Here is a 25705-nt window from a genome sequence, read left to right as displayed (position 1 = left end):
TGTGGTTCTTCCCCCGTCATTGGCCTGCCGCTTGGTCGGTTGTTAGCCATTGGAGGTTGTGGCGGCGCCGTTGGGCCATCTTGGAGGGTACTACCCTGCCGATCCCAGCTGTGAAGGCGGCCTGATTTGAATGCTCTCAGTTTCCGCTTTTCTCTCAGCTGTTTATCGTTGAAGAGGTCGGAGAGTGTGTGGGTCGCTGCGTCAGTTGCCATGGGAACAGGAGTGGCGGTTAATGGACTCCATTTCCATCAAGCAGGGCCATCTTGGTGTGTCCAGTTGATTTACCTCTCTTCCAGCCAGAAGAGGCTCAGCCTAATCCTCGGATTCAACTTATGACCTGCAGTTCTTCCTACCAGCATATCTACGGACCATTTTAGACTCATTTACCCTTTCCCTATTAACTACTTTCCCTGTTTCCACTATTCTATCTAATTTGATTGTAACCATATCATCTCTGATCTGGCAATAGCCATTCAGTGCATTGTAAGCCACTTTGAGCCTGCAAAATTGTGGGAAAAACGTGGGGTATAAATGTGCAAAATAAATAAATAAAAAATGCCAGACTGTTTCCCATGACCAGCACTGAATATCCACGTGTATTCTGGCCGGTTGAAATTTAGCTGGCGAAGATGATATTCAGCGGTGGCCGGTTAAGTTTAAACCAAATTTGGCTGCCAAACTTAGCTGGCAATGCACTGAATATTGGCAGATAGCCAGTTATATCACGCGATATAACCAACTATCTGTTAAGCGCTAACCAGCGATATTCAATGGGAGATAGCCAGTTAACTCCTGCTGAATATCACCGGAAAGCCGTTCCTGGCTGGTTAAATGGTTTTAAATATCGGCCAAAATCTTTCTTGCACCTTTTGCACCCGAATAACCTTCATTTGGCTAACAGAAGTTTCCAGCTCCTCCACTTTAATTCACTGAACATTCACCTGGGTTTTAAAAGTCTTAACATAAGCACAATTCACTAGAGAAGTAGACATGCACCCACAAATTCTATATACGGTGCTGAAAATTGAGTGCGAAAATTGAGTGCGTAAATTTGGGCACATGCCCAATTTGCATGTGCAATTTAATTGAGTAACACGCTAATTAGCACCAATAATTGAGTACCAACAATCAATTATTGACATTAATTGGTAACAATTTGGATTTATTCCTGCATCTTGCTAAGTGCTATTCTATAAACATGCATGCATAAATCTTTTAGCCTGCAACTGAATAGGGGGAATAGCCATGGGAGGAGAATGGGCAGGTCAGGAGCGTTCACTAAAGAAGCGCACAGTATTATACAATTTGAGGGATCTGTGCCTAATTTACGTGTGAAGATTTACACCAGGTGTCATTTGGTGTAAATCCTCATGCCCAAAGTTGGCCGCTCATTTTGTTCGGCACCCAAATTTGGGCGCCATTTACTAAATCTAGTCTAAAATCTAGGCAAAGTACTAGGCAAGGCAGGACACAAGTCAAACAAGGCAGACAAGGCAAGAGCCAGATCCAGACGAGGTAAGGTAAAGCAAGGTAAGCAGGGCTAGAACTGGACTCAGATAAGGCAAGGCAAGGAAGGAACTGAATCTGGATGAGACTGAACAGGACTGGACAAGACTGGAACAGAGGACAAGACAGACATGGCCAGGGCTAGAGACAAGGCAAGACAAGGCTGGAGCTTGACAAGGCAAGGCTAAAGCTTGGCAAGGCTGGAAATCAGAGACAAGGCAGGAACTGAAGTCAAGGCAAGGCTGGAACTGGAGTCAAGGCAAGGCTTGAACACACACAAGGAGATCTGAAAGGCAAATCAAGGCAGGAGACCTCATTGTGAAGGCCATGAAGAGAGGCAAGAACCTCTCTGAAATACTCCCAGGGCTGGAAGCCGACCTCTCCTGCAACTCGGAACTCCAGGGCACTGCTCATACAAGAGAAGATCTTCAGAACTTGCGTACATCCTAGAAGACTGGCACCAAGAAGTGCAATGAAAGCCAATGACTCCACAGGATGACAAGGAACTCTGTGAACCCCTGCCCCAGGGTCCCAAGGTCAGTGTGTGGTCCGGGCTTGAGTCATGACTGAGGGCCATAGCAGTATTTTCTGCCCTCTCAAGGGCTTTATCAGGAGCTTATAATAAAACTAAGACGTTTTGAGCTAGACCTGTTTTTATAACGAATAAGGCACAAAAAGGTGTACTAAATGACTAGCTGATCACTGGAGGCAACCAGGGATGACCTCCCCTTACTCCCCCAGTGGTCAATGACCCCTCAGATGTTATACTTAGGTCCATTAGAGCAGTATGCAGGTTCCTTGAGTAGTCTAGTGGTGGGTGCAGTGCACTTCAGACAGGTGGACTCAGGCCCATACCTTCTCCTACCTGTTACACTTGTGGTAGAAACTGAGAGCCCTCCAAAACCCACCAGAAACCCACTGTACTCACATATACCCAGTGTACCTGAATGTAACTCACCTTGAGCTACTACTGAAAAAGGTGTGAGCAAAATACAAGTAAATAAATAAATAATATAGGTGCCCCTTCACCCATAAAGGCTATTGTAGTGGTATACAGTTGAAGGTAGTGGGTTTTGGGGGCTCAGCAGACAAGATAAAGGAACAATGGTGAGATGAGTACCTGGGAGCATTTATTTGAAGTGCCCTGCAGTGCCCCCTAGGGTGCCTCATTGCTCTCCTGGGATGTCTGAGGGACCAGTCTAGTAAAAATGCTGGCCCTTCATACCTCCCAATGGCTTGATTTTCTACATTTTTCATTTTGATGTTTTTTTATGCCCCCCCTCCCCCCCCAAAAAAACATACAAAGCACAAAACCTTGTTCGAAATTTTATTTTTGAAAAAAAAAAAGATGTTTTCCTTTTTTCGAAAAATGACCTTTCCTATTTCCTTTTTGAGGCTGCTTTTTATTCTTAAACTCTTATTCACCTATTCTGTACCCATGTTTGAATTAATCATTTCCATAATAACCTAGTCCCTTATTTGTCCTCTTTCCCTGACTTGATATGTCAAGCAGGTATTGTCTCATGTGTTTTGTGTTCAGCATTGCATATGTCTGTCTAGTAGCACTACAGAAATGGTACGTAGTAGTAGTAGTAGTAGTAATAGTAATAGTAATAACCATCCCTCTCATAGAATATACAGAGCCATGACTTAGTTTCTGGACCTCACTGACGAGCAGTGCCTCACAAGGTTCCATTTTGATAAGGCTGCATTCCTTTTCATCCATACCTGACCAGTCTAGACAAATGGGTTATGTCTGTCTACCAGTGGATGGAGACAGAGAAGTAAAGTAGTTCTTTGTGAGTCACTCCTTAAAGGTATCATGCAGCATGGAATGTTCAGTATTTCTCTACCTCCGAGCAGATGGTAGTTTGGAGACAGAGAAATACTGAACAGCTCTGTCTTGGTGCTTTCTCAGCCAGCTCCTGTTCCAGTGGTTACTGGATATCAGTTAAGCAAGGGCGTTTTCAAATGGTGTAATTTAGCTCCTTTTGACTTATCAGGAAGATTGGACAGGAGCTCAGGTGACACCAGGTGGTGCTGGATACCTCCCCCCCCCCCCCCCCCCCCCCAATACAAGGACTGAAATCTGCTATCTAATCCTACACCAGAGATCCAATTTCTTCTTTGGTGATCTTGGGGGATTTCACACTGCTGTCATGCTACAGTTTATTGGGGGTACACTTAGTGCTCTAGGTCTCTCCCCCTTCCCCCTACAATTTTGCTGCATCTGCTCCCCTAAAGGCAAGTAATAGAACTAGCCATGTAATATTACTAACATTCACAGTGAAGGGGCTTCAGCAGTAAGTTCATTTCTTTGGGTCTGAGTTTTCTGCAGTTGCAGCTTCCCCTGTCGCAGTATGGCAATACTTATGTACTTATGGACTCAATTCAGTTTAGGCGGGATGACCTGGAAACACAGTGGCAAGGAGGTATTTCTTTATGCACTTCATCTCCTCACCCCATGTCTTCTTTTCCGGGCAGTCCTTTCTGACACACCAAGAGGGGCATTTTCGATATGATGTCTAAGTCATACGTTGGACATTTTGCACAAAACATTTAAAATATGAAAAGGTAAGAAGGTCATTTTCGAAAAAAGGAAAACGTCTTTTTTTTCTCAAAAATACCATTTCAAGCAAGGTTTTGTGCTTTGTATGTTTTTTTTTTGACCATTTAAAAAACCCTCTGTCCAAGTGAAACACATAGAAAATCAAGCCATTGAGAGGTAGGAGGGGCCAGCATTTTTACTAGACTGGCCACGCAGACATCCCAGGAGAGCATTGTGGCACCTAGGGGGCACTGCACTGGACTTCAAAAACTTGCTCCCAGGTATACATCTCAGAGGCATAGCCAGACTCGGTATTTTGGATGGGCATACAGGTAAACTGGATAGGCCCTTCCATACGCACGTGCTGCCCCACCCCACCCCACCCCACCCCACACAACAAATATGTTCCCAGAGTTATTTTTTAAGAACACAAATTTTTTTCATCTACCCCATATCTCTTCCCTCTCCTCTGCGGTGTTCAGATATCTGCACTCCTGTCTCTGAACCTTGTCCCTCTTCGGTGTACCGTACAGGCATTCTCAGCGCCTACAGCAATTCATTCTCGCTGCTTGCGCTGGCCCCCCAGGCTTCCATCTGCTGTGTCCCGCCCTCACTGTCATCATTTCCTGTTTCTTGTCTGGCGGAATGCAGCAGATGGAAGCCTTTAGGGCCAGCGCAAGCAGCAAGAATGAATCGCTGCAGGCGCCGAGGAAGCTTGTACCTACACCGGGGAGGGACGGGGATCAGAGACAGGAGTGCAGATGACGGGATACCGCAGAGGAGAGGGGGGAAGAGAGCAGTTTGGCGCTGCTGCTGCTGGGTGGGCCTGAGCCAAAAATGGATGGGCCTGTGCCAACCCAGGCTCACTCGTAGCTATGCCACTGATACATCTCACCGTTACTCCCTTATCTTGTCTGCTGAGCCCCCCAAAACCCATTACCCCCAACTGTACACCACTACAATAGCCCTTATGGGTGAAGGGGGCACCCTAAATGTGGGTACAGTAGGTTTCTGGTGAGTTCTGGTAGGGGGAGGTATGGGCCTAGGTTCACCTGTCTGCACTGCACTCACTACTAGACTACTCCAGGGACCTGCATGATGCTCTAATGGACCTGAGTATAACATCTGAGGCTATCATAGAGGCTGGTGAGTACTATTTTTATTCATATTTTGGGGGGGATGGGATAGGATCAGTGACCACTGGGGGGAGTAAGGGGAGGCCATCCCTGATTCCCTCTAGTGATCATCTGGTCATTTAGGGCACCTTTTTGTGCCTTATTCGTTATAAGGTCTAGCTCAAAACGTCTTAGTTTTAGTCCTGGGCGGTTTTGTTTTGTTCCATTATGGCTGAAAAACATCCAAATGTTAGGAACACCCAGATCCCATTCTTAACACGTCCCCTTGTGATTTGAACACACTTCTGATGGGCTTCATAAAAAAATGACAAAAAATTGGTTTTGAAAATACTAACTTGGATGTTTTTGTGAGAAAAATGTCCACATGCAGATTTATGCCACTTTTTGGATGTTTTTCTTTTTTGAAAATGAGTCCCATAGTGTTATAGAAATCTAATCCAGTGCGAGATTGCAGGATTGATGTAGGTACCTACTTGTCTTTATAAAATAGGCTTCTCATAGGCATCTTAAATGAAACCTTAACTAGGTGCTCCCTTAATAAATTATCCTCATAGAGTCATTCCCCTGGCCTGCCTGGTCTAGGCGCAGATCAATATACTTAGCTGTGTTGGTAAATGTTTACCTAAAACACTCAGTCTTTTCTCTCTCTCTCCTGCTTCTCTACATCTTCTCTCTCCTTTTCTACCCTCCCACAAACCTTTTCTGCTCCCTTTGCCTTCTCTTTCATCCATTCTCTCTGCTTCTCTTGCCCTTTTATCTTATCACCTTCTTCTGCTCTTCTCTTGAAGCAGGATGGGATTTTCCAAGTGGGCCCCTTTTATCATGCACTTTTTGCATTTAGCTCATCCTAAATTGTGAAAATTCCAGGAAATGTGAGGCACTGCAATATCAGCAGTGGCTACAAGGTGAAAAGGATGAACAAACGTCAGTACTAGATTTATATATCTTCATTTAGTTGCATATTTTGTCCATAATACATATTTACATTTCAGTTCTTGAATACAAATTTCAAAGCAGACTTTGGTACTTACACTGAGCACTTAAAGGTCTTTCCTTAAGCTGAAAACAAAACCGATATGCAGGGATGACAGCCTGTCCTTTGCCAGTAGTGCTTACTATTTCTTCCTCATTCTCTAGAATTTGGACCTTGATAAACACGTCTGGCTTAGATGTTTGTACTTGCAATGTGACAGTTAGATCCAAGTCAACCTTCACTCCATACCTATTAACACAAAGTCAAAGAAAATAAACATTTTGCAGGCAATTGCATAACAGGGCACCCTCATTTATGTGCCACTGGTGGACATAAGTGTACAGAATACTGTCACTTATACGCTCAAGTGGCAGCAAAAACACCTAAGTGCTATTCTGTAAGGGAATACATAAATGGCACAGCACATAAATGCAAAGGGGGGGGGGGGGGGGGTTCACATGGACGAAGCATGGGGAGCCGCCACATACGCATTCAATTTACAGAATACAGTAAAGCGAATGCTACATACCTGTAGAAGGTATTCTCCGAGGACAGCAGGCTGATTGTTCTCACTGATGGGTGACGTCCACGGCAGCCCCTCCAATCGGAAACTTCACTAGCAAAGGCCTCTGCTAGTCCTCGCGCGCCCATGCGCACCGCGCATGCGCGGCCGTCTTCCCGCCCGAAACCGGCTCGTGTTCGTCAGTCCCATATGTAGCAAGACAAACAAGGGAAGACACAACTCCAAAGGGGAGGCGGGCGGGTTTGTGAGAACAATCAGCCTGCTGTCCTCGGAGAATACCTTCTACAGGTATGTAGCATTCGCTTTCTCTGAGGACAAGCAGGCTGCTTGTTCTCACTGATGGGGTATCCCTAGCCCCCAGGCTCACACAAAACAACAAACATGGTCAATTGGGCCTCGCAACGGCGAGGACATAACTGAGATTGACCTAACAACTTATCCAACTAACTGAGAGTGTAGCCTGGAACAGAATAAACATGGGCCTAGGGGGGTGGAGTTGGATTCTAAACCACAAACAGATTCTGAAGTACTGACTGCCCGAACCGACTGTCGCGTCGGGTATCCTGCTGCAGGCAGTAATGAGATGTGAATGTGTGGACAGATGACCACGTCGCAGCTTTGCAAATCTCTTCAATAGTGGCTGACTTCAAGTGGGCTACTGACGCTGCCATGGCTCTAACATTATGAGCCGTGACATAACCCTCAAGAGCCAGCCCAGCCTGGGCGTAAGTGAAGGAAATGCAATCTGCTAGCCAATTGGATATGGTGCGTTTCCCCACAGCTACTCCCCTCCTGTTGGAATCAAAAGAAACAAACAATTGGGCGGACTGTCTGTTGGGCTGTGTCCGCTCCAGATAGAAGGCCAATGCTCTCTTGCAGTCCAATGTGTGCAGCTGACATTCAGCAGGGCAGGAATGAGGACTGGGAAAGAATGTTGGCAAGACAATTGACTGGTTCAGATGGAACTCCGACACAACCTTTGGCAAGAACTTAGGGTGAGTGCGGAGGACTACTCTGTTATGATGAAATTTGGTGTAAGGGGCCTGGGCTACCAGGGCCTGAAGCTCACTGACTCTACGAGCTGAAGTAACTGCCACCAAGAAAATGACCTTCCAGGTCAAGTACTTCAGATGGCAGGAGTTCAGTGGCTCAAAAGGAGGTTTCATCAGCTGGGTGAGAACGACATTGAGATCCCATGACACTGTAGGAGGTTTGACGGGGGGCTTTGACAAAAGCAAACCTCTCATGAAGCGAACAACTAAAGGCTGTCCTGAGATCGGCTTACCTTCCACACGGTAATGGTATGCACTGATTGCACTAAGGTGAACCCTTACAGAGTTGGTTTTGAGACCAGACTCAGACAAGTGCAGAAGGTATTCAAACAGGGTCTGTGTAGGACAAGAGCGAGGATCTAGGACCTTGCTGTCACACCAGACGGCAAACCTCCTCCACAGAAAGAAGTAACTCCTCTTAGTGGAATCTTTCCTGGAAGCAAGCAAGATGCGGGAGACACCCTCTGACAGACCCAAAGAGGCAAAGTCTACGCTCTCAACATCCAGGCCGTGAGAGCCAGAGACTGGAGGTTGGGATGCAGAAGCGCCCCTTCGTCCTGTGTGATGAGGGTCGGAAAATACTCCAATCTCCACGGTTCTTTGGAGGATAACTCCAGAAGAAGAGGGAACCAGATCTGACGCGGCCAACAGGGAGCAATCAGAATCATGGTGCCTCGGTCTTGCTTGAGTTTCAACAAAGTCTTCCCGACCAGAGGTATGGGAGGATAAGCATACAGGAGACCCTCCCCCCAGTCCAGGAGGAAGGCATCTGGTGCCAGTCTGCCGTTGGCCTGAAGCCTGGAACAGAACTGAGGGACCTTGTGGTTGGCTCGAGATGCAAAGAGATCTACCAAGGGGGTGCCCCACACCTGGAAGATCTGTCGCACTACTCGGGAGTTGAGCGACCACTCGTGAGGTTGCATAATCCTGCTCAGTCTGTCGGCCAGACTGTTGTTTACGCCTGCCAGGTATGTGGCTTGGAGCACCATGCCCTGACGGCGAGCCCAAAGCCACATGCTGACGGCTTCCTGACACAGGGGGCGAGATCCGGTGCCCCCCTGCTTGTTGATGTAATACATGGCAACCTGGTTGTCTGTCTGAATTTGGATAATTTGGTGGGACAACCAATCTCTGAAAGCCTTCAGAGCGTTCCAGACCGCTCGTAACTCCAGGAGATTGATCTGCAGATCACGTTCCTGGAGGGACCAGCTTCCTTGGGTGTGAAGTCCATCGACATGAGCTCCCCACCCCAGGAGAGACGCATCCGTAGTCAGCACTTTTTGTGCCTGAGGAATTTGGAAAGGACGTCCCAGGGTCAAATTGGACCAAATCGTCCACCAATACAGGGATTTGAGAAAACTCGTGGACAGGTGGATCACGTCTTCTAGATCCCCAGCAGCCTGAAACCACTGGGAAGCTAGGGTCCATTGAGCAGATTGCATGTGAAGGCGGGCCATGGGAGTCACATGAACTGTGGAGGCCATGTGGCCCAGCAATTTCAACATCTGCCGAGCTGTGATCTGCTGGGACGCCCGCACCCGCGAGACGAGGGACAACAAGTTGTTGGCTCTCGCCTCTGGGAGATAGGCACGAGCCGTCCGAGAATCCAGCAGAGCTCCTATGAATTTGAGTCTCTGCACTGGGAGAAGATGGGACTTTGGATAATTTATCACAAACCCCAGTAGCTCCAGGAGGCGAATAGTCATCTGCATGGACTGTAGAGCTCCTGCCTCGGATGTGTTCTTCACCAGCCAATCGTCGAGATAGGGGAACACGTGCACTCCCAGCCTGTGAAGCGCCGCTGCTACTACAGCCAAGCACTTTGTGAACACTCTGGGCGCAGAGGTGAGCCCAAAGGGTAGCACACAGTACTGGAAGTGACGTGTGCCCAGCTGAAATCGCAGATACTGTCTGTGAGCTGGCAGTATCGGGATGTGCGTGTAGGCGTCCTTCAAGTCCAGAGAGCATAGCCAGTCGTTTTCCTGAATCATGGGAAGAAGGGTGCCCAGGGAAAGCATCCTGAACTTTTCTTTGACCAGATATTTGTTCAGGGCCCTTAGGTCTAGGATGGGACGCATCCCCCCTGTTTTCTTTTCCACAAGGAAGTACCTGGAATAGAATCCCAGCCCTTCTTGCCCGGATGGCACGGGCTCGACCGCATTGGCGCTGAGAAGGGCGGAGAGTTCCTCTGCAAGTACCTGCTTGTGCTGGAAGCTGTAGGATTGAGCTCCCGGTGGGCAATTTGGAGGTTTGGAAACCAAATTGAGGGTGTATCCTTGCCGGACTATTTGGAGAACCCACTGGTCGGAGGTTATGAGAGGCCACCTTTGGTGAAAAACTTTCAACCTCCCCCCGACCGGCAGATCGCCCGGCACTGACATATTGATGTCGGCTATGCTCTGCTGGAGCCAGTCAAAAGCTCGTCCCTTGCTTTTGCTGGGGAGCCAAGGGGCCTTGCTGAGGCGCACGCTGCTGACGAGAGCGAGCGCACTGGGGCTTAGCCTGGGCCGCAGGCTGTCGAGAAGGAGGATTGTACCTACGCTTACCAGAAGAGTAGGGAACAGTCTTCCTTCCCCCATAAAAACGTCTACCTGTGGAGGTAGAAGCTGAAGGCTGCCGGCGGGAGAACTTGTCGAAAGCGGTATCCCGCTGGTGGAGCTGCTCTACCACCTGTTCGACCTTCTCTCCAAAAATATTGTCCGCACGGCAAGGCAAGTCCGCAATCTGCTGCTGGATCCTATTCTCCAGGTCGGAGGCACGCAGCCATGAGAGTCTGCGCATCACCACACCTTGAGCAGCGGCCCTGGACGCAACATCAAAGGTGTCATACACCCATAGGCGGTCGGTGGCCCAACTGTTTGGGGAGGCTAAAGGGGGCGGGGTTAGGGGAGCCAGGGGCGGAGCTTATAGCCACAATTAACACAGGAAAAAAATAAGTAAAAATAAAATAGTCACAATACCTTTTATTAAATTTAGATATTAGATATGTATCATATGTCAAATAATAAAGTGGTTGCTCAAAGCATATACTAACCACAATCGCTCAACTGCAAAACACTATGCACACATTTGTGCAAAAACACACTCAGAACCTTACTGTACCATAACACTAGGCAGACCCTAATACACCAATATACCACCCATATAGAAAATGCAGACCGTCAACAATATGAAACAAGGGATCATAATATGACAATTCTCATGTAGAGCCACAAAACACCCTTTTAGGGTGGATAGTGTTCACAATGAGCTCCTTTTATTAACAACTATATGTAGATCCTTCAAGAGGTAGTGTGTCATGATTTAGGCTCCCTTTCCGATGTTTTGGTGCCACCTCAGTAATGCCAATACACAATCTCTCCACTGCAAAACACTATACACAAACTTGTGCAAAAACACACTCATAACCTTAGCAAACCATAACAGCACTAATTCCAAGGACAGGATGAGCTACAACCTTATGCATGGAAAAGCAGCACTGTAATTACACCGGGCTCTAAAACACCAGTACACAACCTATTGAAACAAAAAAAAAAAGGGCTGTAAATACTACACACTAGTAGAATACTGCACCTTGATTACACATGAAAAACACATGACAACAGATATGAAGGCAAAACTGGAAAGTTACCTCAAGAAGTCAGACTCAGCATGCAGCAATACTAGAAAAATTGAAACTTACAAGCAAAATATCACAGATGCACATTTCCAAAAGCTGACATATTCCAGTTAATAAATTCTGAATAAAATACTTTTTTCTACCTTTGTTGTCTGATCATTTAGTTTTTCTATTCTTTGGTCCCAGTGTCTTCTTTCCACTTGATATTTTTTCTCTCAACATGTCCACCATCCTCCTGTGTCCTTATGCGTCCTGACTACTATCTGTAGCCCTGTCCCTATCCTTTCTCCAGTTTCAGCATCTGCCCTCAAAGTGTTCCAATCCAGCCCTTAAATTCAGCAATTTCCCCTCCATCCAAATCCAGCATGTCTCCCCTCCATCCATGTGCATGAACTTCCTGTCTTTCCTCCCCTCCATCCATGTCCAGCATTTCTCCTCTCTCCCTTCCACTCCATCCGTGTGCATCTCCTTCCTTTGTCTTTCCTTCCCTCCATCCTTGTCCAACATTTCTCCTCTCTTCCCTCCCCTCCATCCATCCATGTCTTTCTCTTCTACCCTTCCATCCAGAGTAATCCCTCTTTCTCTCTCCATCCTTCTACCCATTACCCTCTCCCAATCCTTCCGTCTATTGTCTCCCTCTCCTTCCATCCATTGTCTCCCTCTATCTCCCCTTCCTTCTAAACAGTTCTCTCTCTCGACCCTTTTCCATTCAGCATGTCCTCTCTATCCCCATCCTTCCAGTGTCTTTCCTCTTTCCCTCCCTACCCTTACGTCCAGTGTCTTCCCTCTTTCTGCCCCCTCCTTCCAGCATTTTCCTTCTTTCTCCCTCCTTTCATTCAGCATTTCTCCGTCTGACAGCTAGGGTCTCCCCCAGTTTCTCCCCAGCAGCTTCTCTCTCTCTCCCCCCCCCCCCCATCTTTCCACTAATCTCTCTCTCTCTCCTCTTCCATCCAGCATCTTCTCTCTGGCTCTCCCATGCTCTCTTCCATGTCCCCTCTTTCTCTCCCCATCTCTTTCTGGCTCTCCCCTGCTCTCTTCCATGTCCCCTCTTTCGCTCCCCATCTCTCTCTGGCTCTCCCCTGCTCTCTTCCTTGTCCCCTCTTTCTCTCCCCATCTCTCTCTGACTCTCTCCTGCTCTTTTGCATGTCCCTGGCTCTCCCCTGCACTTTTCCACTTTCTCTCTCTCTCCTCCAGCGTCCTCTTGCATCCCACCTTTCTCTTCCCTCCCCTTCTTGCTCCCATCACTCTCACTCCTTTCTCCACCCTTTTCCTATTCCCTGCCATTGCTTTCCTTCCTCCCTCTTCCCCTTAGATGTGGCACCTCTCATCCTCTCCACCCCCTTTCCCTTTGGTCTGGCAGCTGGCTGGCATGATGCATCGCTCCCCCCCCCCCCCAGACTAGTTCGGTATCGCTCTCCCCCTCCGCTCCTGTCATGTCTTTGAACGTTGAGGATTCCTTCCGGTAGCAGCAGAATCGGCAATGATGTAAGCGCTGCTTTCAGCCTGCCCCAGAAGCCTTCTCTGTATAGCGTCCCTCCTACGCGGGAAACTGTACAGAGAGTGCTTCCGGGGCAGGCTGAAAGCAGCGCTTACATCATTGCCGATTCTGCTGCTACCGGAAGGAATCCTCGACGTTGAAAGACGACGTGACAGGACAGGAGCGGAGGGGGAGAGCGATACTGCAGTAGTCGGAGGGGGAGGAGGTGGCGGTAATGATCGCGTGGTCCACGGGAGGGAGGGAGGGAAAGAGATGTTCAAGGCAGCGGGAGCTGCACCCGGGGCGGTCCGGTCTGCCCCGCCCTTGCTCCACTTCTGGCTGGGGAGGCTTAGCCTCCCCAAGCCTCTTATACCGGGCGCCTATGCATACACCCCTCTGGCCAGGAATTTTCTGCACGCCTTCAGCTGCCTGACCACCTCCTGAAATGGCTTGGCTTGCTCAGGAGGGAGCTTGTCCACCAAGCCCGCCAACTGCCGCACATTATTCCGCATGTGTATGCTCGTGTAGAGCTGGTAAGACTGGATTTTGGCCACGAGCATAGAAGAATGGTAGGCCTTCCTCCCAAAGGAGTCTAAGGTTCTAGAGTCCTTGCCCGGGGGCGCCGAAGCATGCTCCCTAGAACTCTTAGCCTTCTTTAGGGCCAAATCCACAACTCCAGAGTCGTGAGGCAACTGAGTGCGCATCAGCTCTGAGTCCCCATGGATCCGGTACTGGGACTCGATCTTCTTGGGAATGTGGGGATTACTTAGAGGCTTGGTCTTTTTGAGGACATAATGCATGGGTACTGTGGACGCTTCCTTAGGTGGAGAAGGATAGTCCAGGAGCTCAAACATTTCAGCCCTGGGCTCGTCCTCCACAACCACCGGGAAGGGGATGGCCGTAGACATCTCCCGTACAAAGGCCGCAAAAGACAGACTCTCGGGAGGAGAAAGCTGCCTTTCAGGGGAGGGAGTGGGATCAGAAGGAAGGCCATCAGACTCCTCATCAGAGAAATATCTGATGTCCTCCTCCTCCTCCCACGAGGCCTCACCATCGGTATCAGACACAAGTTCATGAACCTGTGTCTGAAGCCGTGCCCGGCTCGACTCCGTGGAAACACGGTGGGAGCGTAGAGAGGTAGACTCCCTCGCCCGCACCGGCGAAGCTCCCTCTGCCGACGTCGTCGGGGAGCCTTCCTGGGAGGCGACCGCAGTCGGTACCGCAAGCGGCACCGATGTCGGAGACCTCACCCCGGGCAAGGGGCCAGCCGGCGCCTCACTCGACGGTACCGGTGGCGCAAGCACCCCCGGTACCGGAGGGGAAGGGCGCAACAGCTCTCCCAGGATCTCTGGGAGAACGGCCCGGAGACTCTCGTGCAGGGCGGCTGTGGAGAAAGACATGGAAGCCGATGCAGGAGTCGATGTCAGAGTCTGTTCCGGGCGTGGAGGCTGTTCCGGGCTGTCCAAAGTGGAGCGCATCGACACCTCCTGAACAGAGGGTGAGCGGTCCTCCCGGTGCCGATGCCTACTGGGTGCCGACTCCCTCGGCGACCCAGAGCTCTCGGTACCGATACGGGAAGGAGACCGGTGTCGATGCTTCTTTGATTTTTTCAAACGAAGCATGTCACCGGAGCTTCCCGGTACCGACGAGGAGGACGTAGAATTCAGCCGTCGCTTCCTCGGGGCCGAGGCCGAAGAAGGTCGGTCTCGGGGGGGCTGTACCGCAGGAGCCCTCAGGGTAGGGGGAGACCCACCCGAAGGCTCACCGCCACCAGCAGGGGAATTGACAGCCCTCACCTGCACTCCAGTCGAAGCACCACCGTCCGACGACATCAGCACTAGTGGAGGTCCTGGTACCACCGACGCAGCCTTCCGATGTCTCGGCCCCGACAATGCAGAGGGTCGATGCCAAGATGCAATCGATACAGTCACGGCCGAGGGCGGAGGTCTTGACGCTGTCGACGTCGACGCACTCGATACGCCCGGTGCCGATGCCGACGAAGAGCCCGAGAACAAAACGTTCCACTGGGCCAATCTCGCTACCTGAGTTCTTTTCTGTAAAAGGGCGCAAAGACTACAGGCCTGCGGGCGGTGCCCAGCCCCCAGACACTGAAGACACGACGCGTGCCTATCAGTGAGCGAGATTACTCGGGCGCACTGGGTGCACTTCTTGAAGCCGCTGGGAGACTTCGATGACATGGGCGGAAAAATCACGCCGGCGAAATCAAAACTCGTAATTGCGGTAAGGCACCAAAAAGAGGGGGAGAAAAAACTCGACCCGAGGCCTCAAAAGGGCTTACCCCGAAAACGAAAGAAAACTTAACGGGGCCAAAAACTAGAAATACGGGAAGGAGAAAAAGACCGAAAAAGACCCTTCTCCGAAATCCCCCCCTTTTTTTTTTTTTTTTAAAGCGAAAAGTCAAAAGACGCGCGAGGGTCAACTTAAGGGGCGCGAACGGCGCAAACACGACCGTACCGAGCGCGGACAAAAGAAGACTGACGAACACGAGCCGGTTCGGGCGGGCAGACGGCCGCGCATGCGCGGTGCACATGGGCGCGCGAGGACTAGCAAAGGCCTTTGCTAGTGAAGTTTCCGATTGGAGGGGCTGCCGTGGACGTCACCCATCAGTGAGAACAAGCAGCCTGCTTGTCCTCGGAGAAATTAAAATTACACATGCTCTTGCTATATTTGGAGGCACCTAAATGTGAGGCACGCTGATACTGGGTTATTCTGGTGGTCTATAATTGAATCTCGGTGTCAGATGCCATTATGGAACATGCTCGCACCACATAGCATCAAGTTGCTCACTCATAGAATTACCCCCCATCTGCACAGTGTTCAGCATTACTCCTCAAAGGTATGTTTGCTATGTTGTCACACTTGAATGTCATACTTTTTAATGGATTAGCTTAATACAGAATGCAAGGTTCTACAAATCAGATTCAATCAGATTCAATCAGATTCAATCAGATTCAAAATTGACTACTCTCCAGAAAAAGTCAATTTTTTGGACACCACAGTCTCAATCAGTGATGGCTGTATACAAACATCTGTATACAAGAAACCCACAGACAGATGTAGCTATCTCCACAACTCCAGCTTCCATCCTTCACATACAAAAAGATCCATCATTTACAGCCAAGCCACAAGATACCACCGTATCTGCTCTGACCCAGGGGACAGAGACAGACACCTTAAAACCCTGACTGAATCCTTCAAACAGAAGGGCTACAACCCCAAAATAATCTCCAAGAATATTGCCTCCTCCCTCAAAACACCCAGGGAGAATCTGCTACAGTACAAAAAGAAAAAATCCACAGACAGAATCCCGCTTGTAGTGACATACAATCCAGAGCTGGAAAAACTGAGGAAAATCATAAGAGATCTACAACCTATACTCCAGGAGGATGAATTACTGAAAGAGATATTCCCATCCCCACCAGTACTGGCCTTCCGACAGCCACCCAATTTAAAACACAAGCTAATCAGAAGTAAACTTCCTTCACAGACTGAAAAGGAACAGAAGGGCACACTTCCCTGTAATTTATCCAGTTGCAAACTATGCCAAAATATTTCACAGGACCCCAAAGTCATCCACAAAGGAAAGACATTCAACATAAAGGGATCTTTCACTTGCTCATCTTCCAATGTGGTATATATCATTCAGTGTAAAAAAATGTAATGAAGGATGCTATATTGGAGAAACAGGCCAGATGCTTAAGACAAGATTCAATTTACATAGACATCATATAAACAATGCTGGTGCCAGCAGGGTTCCCACGCCTGTTGGGCAACATTTTACAAGACCAGGACACTGCACCAGTGACTTCACAGTGAGAATCCTCAAAGGTAACTTTAAAACCATACAAGAACGTAAGACCTTTGAAGTCAGAATGATTGAATATTTTAACACCCAACAGAAAGGACTTAACAAGGACCTGGGGTTCCTAGCCCATTATAAACCATAAAGCTGTATGTCTCTGTTGATCACCCTCCCCTCACCTGTCCACACCCACCCTGTTAGAATACCAAAGATATACTTTGATGTCCCCATGCATACTTCCTACCCACCCCCATCCTCCCACCCTGTCAGACTGTCATAGCAATGCTTGAATGTTTTTCACTTATATACACTGTCAGCTAGCACATTTGCTTATTTCCGATCTGACGAAGAAGGGCAACCTTCGAAAGCTAATCAAGAAATGTATTAAGTTATGTCCAATAAAAAAGGTATCATCTTATTTTCTTTTCCATGTTTTATTTTGTTTGATTTCTATTGATAACCTTAAGAGTGGACTAACACGGCTACCACACTCCTCTACAAATAAAAAGAAACAGAGAGGAGTAAAACCAATTCCAAATAGCTCTGGAACTCTTTGCTGGAGAATGCAGTAACAGTTGTTAGAGTATCTGGGTTTTAAAAAGTTTTCAACAAGTTCCTGCAGGAAATGTCTATAGTCTACTATTGAGACAGACATGGGGAAGCAACTGCTTGCCTTGGGATTGGTAGCATGGAATTTTGCTACTATTTGGGTTTCTGCCAGGTACTTGTACCCTGGATAGGCCACTGTTGGAAACAGGATACTGGGCTACATGGACCACTGGTCTGACCCAGTATGGCTATTCTTTTGTTCTTTTGCAAATAAAATTTACTATAATAAAACTCACCCTCAACGTTCTGAGGACAACGAAGGGGTTGGCAGGGAGGCGGGGGGGGGGGGGGGGGGGTGGAAATTCTTCTTACTGTTAATTTTCCCCGATACCTTTGTCTTCTCTCTAATCTCTTCATACCATATATATTATCCTTTTGTTTATTATATGGTGTTTACGACTGATGCCCTATTTATCTGTTATCCTTGTTGTTAGTTTTACTCCTCACTGTTGCTGACTAAATACATTTCAAGCACCATTTTGCATAGGAAGTTGGGGCATCTTGGTCAGGACATTCACAGTTTCCCCACATGTGTTTTCCAGCATGTACAATGGGAGCAGCAATTTCAAAAACCTACATATGCAAGTAATTCTATGTATAAGAGCCATATCATAGATACTTATAACTGCAGCCAATTAAGCTAAAGGGTGGGGGGTGGGGTGACTAAGAACAATTACTGCCTCAATCACTCATTTCAAGCCCTGGTTGAAACAAGCACTTTGCAAAACTTTATGCATGTCTCGCAGGAGATGCAAAACTGATGGAACTATACACTATCCCCATTTCTGACCTGACCAAACCATGTTCATAGTAACATAGTAGATGATGGCAGAAAAAGACCTGCATGGTCCATCTAGTCTGCCCAAGATAAACTCATATGTGTATACCTTACCTTGAATTTGTACCTGTCTTTTTCAGGGCACAGACCGTATAAGTCTGCCCAGCAGTATTTCCCACCTCCCAACCACCAGTCCCGCCTCCCATCACCGGCTCTGGCACAGAACGTATAAGTCTGCCCTCCCCTATCCTAGCCTCCCAACCACCAACCCCTCTTCCCCCCACCTGCTCCACCACCCAATTTCAGCTAAGCTTCTGAGGATCCATTCCTTCTGCACAGGATTCCTTTATGCATATCCCACGCATGTTTGAATTCCGTTACCGTTTTCATCTCCACCACCTCCCGCGGGAGGGCATTCCAAGTGTCCACCACCCTCTCTGTGAAAAAATACTTCCTGACATCTTTCCTGAGGCTGCCCCCCTTCAATCTCATTTCATGTCCTCTCGTTCTACCGCCTTCCCATCTCCGGAAAAGATTTGTTTGCGGATTAATACCTTTCAAATATTTGAACGTCTGTATCATATCACCCCTGTTCCTCCTTCCTCCAGGGTATACATGTTCAGGTCAGCAAGTCTCTCTTCATATGTCTTGGAACGCAAATCCCAAACCATCCTCGTAGCTTTTCTTTGCACTGCTTCCATTTTTTTAACATCCTTCGCAAGGTACGGCCTCCAAAACTGAACACAATACTCCAGGTGGGGCCTCACCAACGTCTTATACAGGGGCATTAAAACCTCCTTTCTTCTGCTGGTCACTCCTCTCTCTATACAGCCTAGCAATCTTCTAGCTACGGCCACCGCCTTGTCGCACTGTTTCGTCGCCTTCAGGTCCTCAGATACTATCACCCCAAGATCCCTCTCCACGTCCGTGCCTATCAGACTCTCCCCGCCTAACACATACGTCTCCCTTGGATTTCTACTCCTTAAGTGCTTCACTTTGCATTTCTTCGCATTGAATTTAAATTGCCAAACGTTAGACCATTCTTCTAGCTTCTTCAGATCTTTTTTCATGTTTTCCACTCCCTCCGGGGTGTCCACTCTGTTGCAAATCTTGGTGTCATCTGCAAAAAGGCAAATTTTACCTTGTAACCCTTCGGCAATGTCACTCACAAATATATTGAACAGAATCAGCCCCAGCACCGATCCCTGAGGCACTCAAAACATGCTCTCTTTAAATCTGTGCTTTCCAGGTCATCTCCACACGTAAATAGCAGATTTATGAAATCACCATTTATATATGTATGTAAGCTACCAATATAAATGTCGTTCATGGTTTCTAAAATGACCCTCTTGTCTAGCTTTAAGAACCTAATACTTCCTTCCTCGAGTCCAAAAAAAAAAAAAAACATCAGAGGGAAAGATGAAAAAGCCTGAACACACAACGGAATCATAGTAATAGTAGATGACGGCAGAAAAAGACCTGCACGGTCCATCCAATCTGCCCAACAAGATAAACTCATATGTGCTACTTTTTGTGTATACCTTACCTTGATTTGTACCTGGTCCTTTTCACGGCACAGACCGTATAAGTCTGCCCAGCACTATCCCCCCCTCCCAACCACCAGCCCCGCCTCCCACCACCGGTTCTGGCACAGACCGTATAAGTCTGCCCAGCACTATCCCCGCCTCCCACCACTGGCTCAGACAGTATAAGTCTGCCCAGCACCATCCCCGCCTCCCGCCACCAGCTCTGCCACCCAATCTCGGCTAAACTCCTTATTTCTATAAAGAAACGGAATCATGATTACATTACAGTAGTTAAGTGATGGGAAAAGGGTGAAGATAGAGGACTGATGTGATAGAATGTTGGAGGCTATCTATGAAAAGTCATAACTTTACTTGGATCCAGAAGTGATTATGAGGCAGCATGGGCAGAGAAATTATATTTGTTAATTCTATTTTAACTCTTCAGTCCTGCAAGTGATGGAAGAATGCCATCTGGTTTAGATTATTTAGAAGTCTAGCTTTTGCTAGACTAAAGGTTAGAAAGGTCAGAGAGAAATGAAACTTGCTTTGTCCCTTTTTGAGTTAAATGTTAGGTCATAGGTATTATTTACCACATCTGGAGGCCATTCAATCTCGAGGGGATCAGCAAGCAAGACATACTGTAGTTTTAAAAGGATTAGATTGAATGTTGTTTAGAAGGAGATAGAGTAGATATAGATACCATTATAAGTATTTAGATTTTGTCTTATAAGGAATTCTGATTTCTGCTTATTTTAGAATATGTTTTATTCTGTGTAATTAATAAGTTCTATTTCTATGTAGAATATTCTTTTAAATCCAGTGTCCTGACTTTTCAAGTGGAGCTTTGTCTGCAGTTTTAAGAGGTCAGCATCTGGTTTGAATTATCTACAGTCCTAGCTAGTTTTGTATATGAAGCTAGGTGAAAGAGGTCAGGGAAAGTCTTGATTAATTATAGCTAAATGTAGGACTGGCCCCTTAGCCCCTCAATGAACCTAAGTTATGAAGTTATATGAGAATTTAATTATAATAAAATGCCAAGAAATAGGTGCCACAATGTCTAGTGTGAGAGGCCCCAGGTCATAGGTCAGTTTAGGAAATATCAAACCTATGTAACTGATATTTTGAATATATGTGTAGAGATGATTGGTTCAGACAGGGTAATCAATCTATTCTTTACCATCTGGAAAGTAAGGGGGGCTAGAGGGGTTTAAAACTGTATATAACTGGGAGCAGAAGCAGCTTACGTTAGAAGGAGAGAGCTAAGAAGAAGAGAAGGAGTTGAGACGAGAGAGAGAAGACACAGAGAGCTGAGAAAGAGAAGAAGAGACTTAGAGCTGATGTCCTACTTTGTTTGCTGGCAAATAAAGAAGATTTCTCCCTCATTCTGGTGTGTGCTGTTTGACTCCTGAAGTACCACAGATTCTGCTAACAATAGTGGTAATTCCTGCAACAATTCTTGGTGGCAGCGGTGGGATCCTGAACCCTGCATCAATTTCTGGCACCCAACTGACTGAGGAACATTCGCCGGGTATGTATTCTGTATTGTAATCCTAGCTAGGAAACTGTAAACCAGCCCCTCAAAAATTGAGGGAAGGGGAGTCTGATCAACTCTCAGCGAAGGCCTTAGTACCTCTAGTCTAGTGGAGATTAGTAGGGAAACCGCCAGAGCTTATCTGTATCTGAGAAATCTGAAATTGTTGGGTGGGATTTTTTGTACAGTATGTGTGTGATGCATGAATGAATGTTAAATGAGTGTGGACTTCTTATAGCTGCGGTTCCAGTTAACGCGAGTTCAACTGGCCAGCGACGGAAGGAAGCGATTGTTGTTTGTTTACCTTTTGTCTCGGGAGTGTGGACCCCTTACCACACTTCCAAAAATTCCCTCCCTTTTTGTGTGTTGTAACTGTAAGCATTATGGGGGGGGACATCATCTAGACAAATTGCTACTCCCCTAGATTGTATGCTTAAGAACTTTAAGAAAGGATTTTTAATTAATGATTATGGACAGACTTTAAGCTTAAGTACTCTAAGAACCTTGTGTGAAGTTGAGTGGCCATCTATGGGAGTGGGGTGGCCCCCTAGTGGCAGCTTAGATATTGAAGTAATCCGGAAGGTCTACAGCATAATTGTAGGAGAACCAGAATATTCTGAACAACTCCCCTATATAGATTCCTGGGACAGCCTTGTGACTGACCCTCCCTCTTGGTTGAAAACTTATATGGGATCCCCAGTAAAGTTCATGTTGGGCCGCGTTCAAAGAAAGATTATTAGAAAATCTAAACTGGAAGAGGGAAAGAGCCCCAGGAAGCCTACCACCCAATCGGTGGCTTCCACCCCTACCCTGTCCGAGAAACCCATACTCTCTGATGACCCCTCAGATCTTGAGCCACCACCTTATGGCCCATTGTTGGGGTTCCGTGCCACCCCCAGAGATCTACGGCGTCCAGCCCAAGCCTCTCCAGCACAGGCTTCTCCGGATAGTTCCTCCCCTTCTGTGCGAACCCCGCCACATCCTAGGTTGGACTTTTCACCCAGCCTCTACCCTCCTCTGCCACATCCTTCCCTGCTAACCTCCCAAGACCCGCTTTGGGCTCCACCCCCTGACTCCTCAACTCCCGACAGCCCAGCCTCTCCCTCTAGTACCCCTACCAACTCATCAGGGGCTCAGCATCCCTTTCAATGGACTGAATCACCTGTGATCACCTCTCAGTCTATGAGTACCCCTCCTCATCCCTCAGGAGTTCAACACGCCTCCCCTGAATGGGTTAGACCTGTTGCAATCACCTTTGAGCATGATAGGGGGGTAAGCTCCTAGCTCTACCTCAGGTTCCATTCCCACCTCCTCGAGAGCTCTGCCCCTGCGCCAGGTAACCACCACTCGACCGGATCCTAATAATCCGGGTCAGGTTATGCAGGCACAGGCCTACCAGTATGTACCCTTCACAACCACCGATCTCCTGAATTGGAAGACGCATTACCCCTCTTATACTGAAAAGCCTCAGGCAGTGGTGGACCTAGTGGCTAGCATTATGGCCACCCATAACCCAACCTGGACTGATTGTCAACAACTTCTCCTGACCCTCTTCACAACTGAGGAGAGGCGGAAGATTTTACAAAATGCTGAGGCCATCACGCAAGCGCATGTCCCTGAGGGGACACAGGACCCAGAGGAATGGGTTAGAACTCGGTTCCCTCGCGCAGCTCCAGCTTGGGATCCAAATAATGGGCAGCACTATGAACTGTTGTCTGGCTATTGCCGGGACTTGCTGGAAGGTATGAAGAAAGGCATAAAGAGGCCCATTAATCTGGCAAAGGTCTCTGAAATTCTCCAAGGGGCAACTGAATCCCCTGGGGCCTTTTTAGAGCGACTAATTGAAGCCTACAGAACATACACCCCATTTGACCCTGAGGCACTAGAAAACCAAAGAATGGTGAATAGTGCATTGGTGGCCCAGAGTATGTCAGATATCCGGAAGAAGCTGCAGCGTCAGGAGGGATTCGCAGGGATGAATACCACCCAGCTAATTGAGATCGCAACAAAGGTTTTCGTTAATAGGGATCAGGAGATGCGCCGAGAGGCTGACCGGAAGATGCAGAAGAAGGCCGACCTCTTGGCGGCAGCCATTACTAACTCCACCCTTAACCGAGGGTCGACCTCTAGCCAATGGGAAGCCAAAGTGGGACCCCGGGCCGCCAGCCAGGCCTCAAGATTCCTTCAATCAATCCCGGCCACGAGGGGAGAATCCCAGACCACGATTGGAGAGGGATCAGTGCGCCTACTGCAAGGAAAGAGGGCACTGGAAAGATGAATGCCCCCAGAGGCGCCAGGGACTGAGAAGGGGACCAGGAGATCGAGGAAGTCGAGGCCGAGTTCGAGAGGGAAGGTATGAGCCTTCTGAATCTGACATCATTGGGATAGCCGAGATGGCAGAATGGGATGAATAGGACAGACCGGGTTCCTACAAACTGGGCTCCCAGGAACCCATGGTCAAGCTAACCATAGGGAGCCGCTCAATTCCATTCATGATTGATACAGGAGCTGAACATTCTGTTGTGACGGAGCGATTAGCGCCTGTGTCTGGAAAAACTGTCCGAGTGGTGGGAGCCACGGGGGTGCAGAACCGGAGGCCCTTCCTGACGACCCGTAGATGCCAATTAGGCTCACACACAGTCACTCATGAATTCCTGTATATGCCAGACTGTCCAATCCCTTTGTTAGGCTGGGACCTGCTGTCCAAGCTTAGGGCCCAAATTTCCTTTGACTCAGATGGCCAGACTTCAGTCTCCTTTCGGCCCCCGATATCCAGCCCTAAGGGCATATTGAGTTTCTGCTGCCCCCTTGAAGAAGAATGGCGGCTGCATCAGTCGCATGGCCAAGTTGACCTATCCCTGGCCGACAGCTTCCAGGTCAATGGGGTATGGGCAGAAGATAATCCCCCAGGGTTGGCCCAAAATATTCCTCCTGTCCATGTAGACTTACTTCCAAGTGCCCGGCCAATCCATCTTCGTCAATACCCAATTCCCCGAAAGGCTCTGGAAGGGATTCAAGCACATTTGAATCGTCTGTTATCCCATGGAATTATTCGACCTTGCCAGTCTCCATGGAGTACGCCACTGTTGCCAGTCCAGAAGCCAGGGACTGAGGACTACCGGCCAGTCCAAGACTTACGAGTGGTCAACAAATCCACTATTTCATTACACCCTGTAGTGCCTAATCCATATGTCCTGCTGGGATTGATACCTTCTGGAGCTACCCATTTCACAACACTGGACCTAAAAGATGCCTTCTTTTGTATTCGGGTGGCCCCCGCCAGTCAATTGCTTTTCGCCTTTCAATGGGAAAACCCGGTAACAGGACGGAAGCTTCAGTATACATGGACCCGCCTGCCACAGGGGTTCAAGAACTCCCCCACCATTTTTGGGACTGCCCTAGGACAAGACCTTAAGACTTTTAAATCTGAGCCTTCCAGGCGAGTTTTACTCCAGTATGTAGATGACCTCCTGATTGCAGCAGTGACCCAGGAAGAGTGTTTCGAGGCTACCAGAGAATTGCTGGAGTTACTCTTGGATGCAGGCTATAAGGTCTCACGCTCGAAGGCCCAACTCTGTCAGTCAGAAGTGAAGTATCTGGGCTTCTGCATTTCCCAGGGAAGTCGGAGACTGGATGTTAGTAGGAAGCAAGCGGTTGCTGCAATTCCCCAACCCAAGTCCAGAAGAGAAGTTAGGGAATTTCTGGGAGCAGCCGGATTCTGCAGAATTTGGATTCCAAATTTTGCACTGATGGCGAAACCCCTTTACCAGGCCACAAAGGGGGGGGGGGGGTGAAAAGGAACCATTTGAATGGGGACCTATTGCTCAACAATCCTTCATCGCCATAAAGAAAGCCCTACTTCAAGCCCCTGCGTTAGGTCTTCCTGATGTGGAGAAACCTTTCTCACTGTATGTCCACGAGCGACAGGGGGTTGCTCTGGGTGTGCTGACCCAGATGATGGGATCCTGGCAGAGGCCTGTTGCATACCTGTCTAAACAGCTGGATGGAGTGGCTAAAGGATGGCCAGCCTGCATGAGGGCTATTGCAGCAACAGCCTTACTGGTCCAGGAAGCTGACAAGTTGACCTTGGGGCAAGAACTGGTTGTCAAAGTCCCCCACGCAGTTCTCACCCTCATGGAGTACAAGGGCAACCACTGGTTTACAAATAGCCGCATGGTTAAGTACCAAGCCAGCTTATGTGAGAATCCACGGATACACCTGGAAACAGTGGCTACATTCAATCCCGCCACTCTTTTGCCAGCATCTGAGGGACCACCGGATCATGACTGTATCCAAACCATGGATGAAGTGTACTCCAGTCGACCAGATCTTAAAGATGTTCCTTGGAGGGACCCAGATGTAATTTATTTCACAGATGGAAGCAGTTACGTGGAGAACTCCAAGCGATTGGCAGGCTATGCTGTGGTGACAGAGGACAAGGTGATAGAAGCAAGGGCCCTGCCCCAAGGAACTTCAGCCCAGAAAGCAGAACTTGTGGCCCTCATACGAGCTCTGGAGCTAGCAGCAGGACTGGTGACCAACATTTATACTGATTCCAAGTATGCCTTCACAACTCTACACGCTCATGGAGCTTTGTATAAGGA

General features: G+C 48.2%; 1 protein-coding gene across 1 annotated transcript in view; it reads right to left on the bottom strand.

Annotated features, from left to right (window-relative positions):
- The window catches only part of ADGB (androglobin), a 738031-nt gene that overhangs the window by 173560 nt on the left and 538766 nt on the right, over positions 1-25705 (bottom strand). The window contains exon 27 of the mRNA XM_030198035.1: positions 6222-6412. Coding sequence (XP_030053895.1) covers positions 6222-6412 — 191 coding nt within the window. The remainder of the gene's footprint in view (positions 1-6221; positions 6413-25705) is intronic.

The sequence above is a fragment of the Microcaecilia unicolor genome, chromosome 3 (assembly GCF_901765095.1).
Source record: "Microcaecilia unicolor chromosome 3, aMicUni1.1, whole genome shotgun sequence".
Taxonomy (NCBI): Eukaryota; Metazoa; Chordata; class Amphibia; order Gymnophiona; family Siphonopidae; genus Microcaecilia; species Microcaecilia unicolor.
This window is presented reverse-complemented; position numbering and strand designations above follow the sequence as displayed.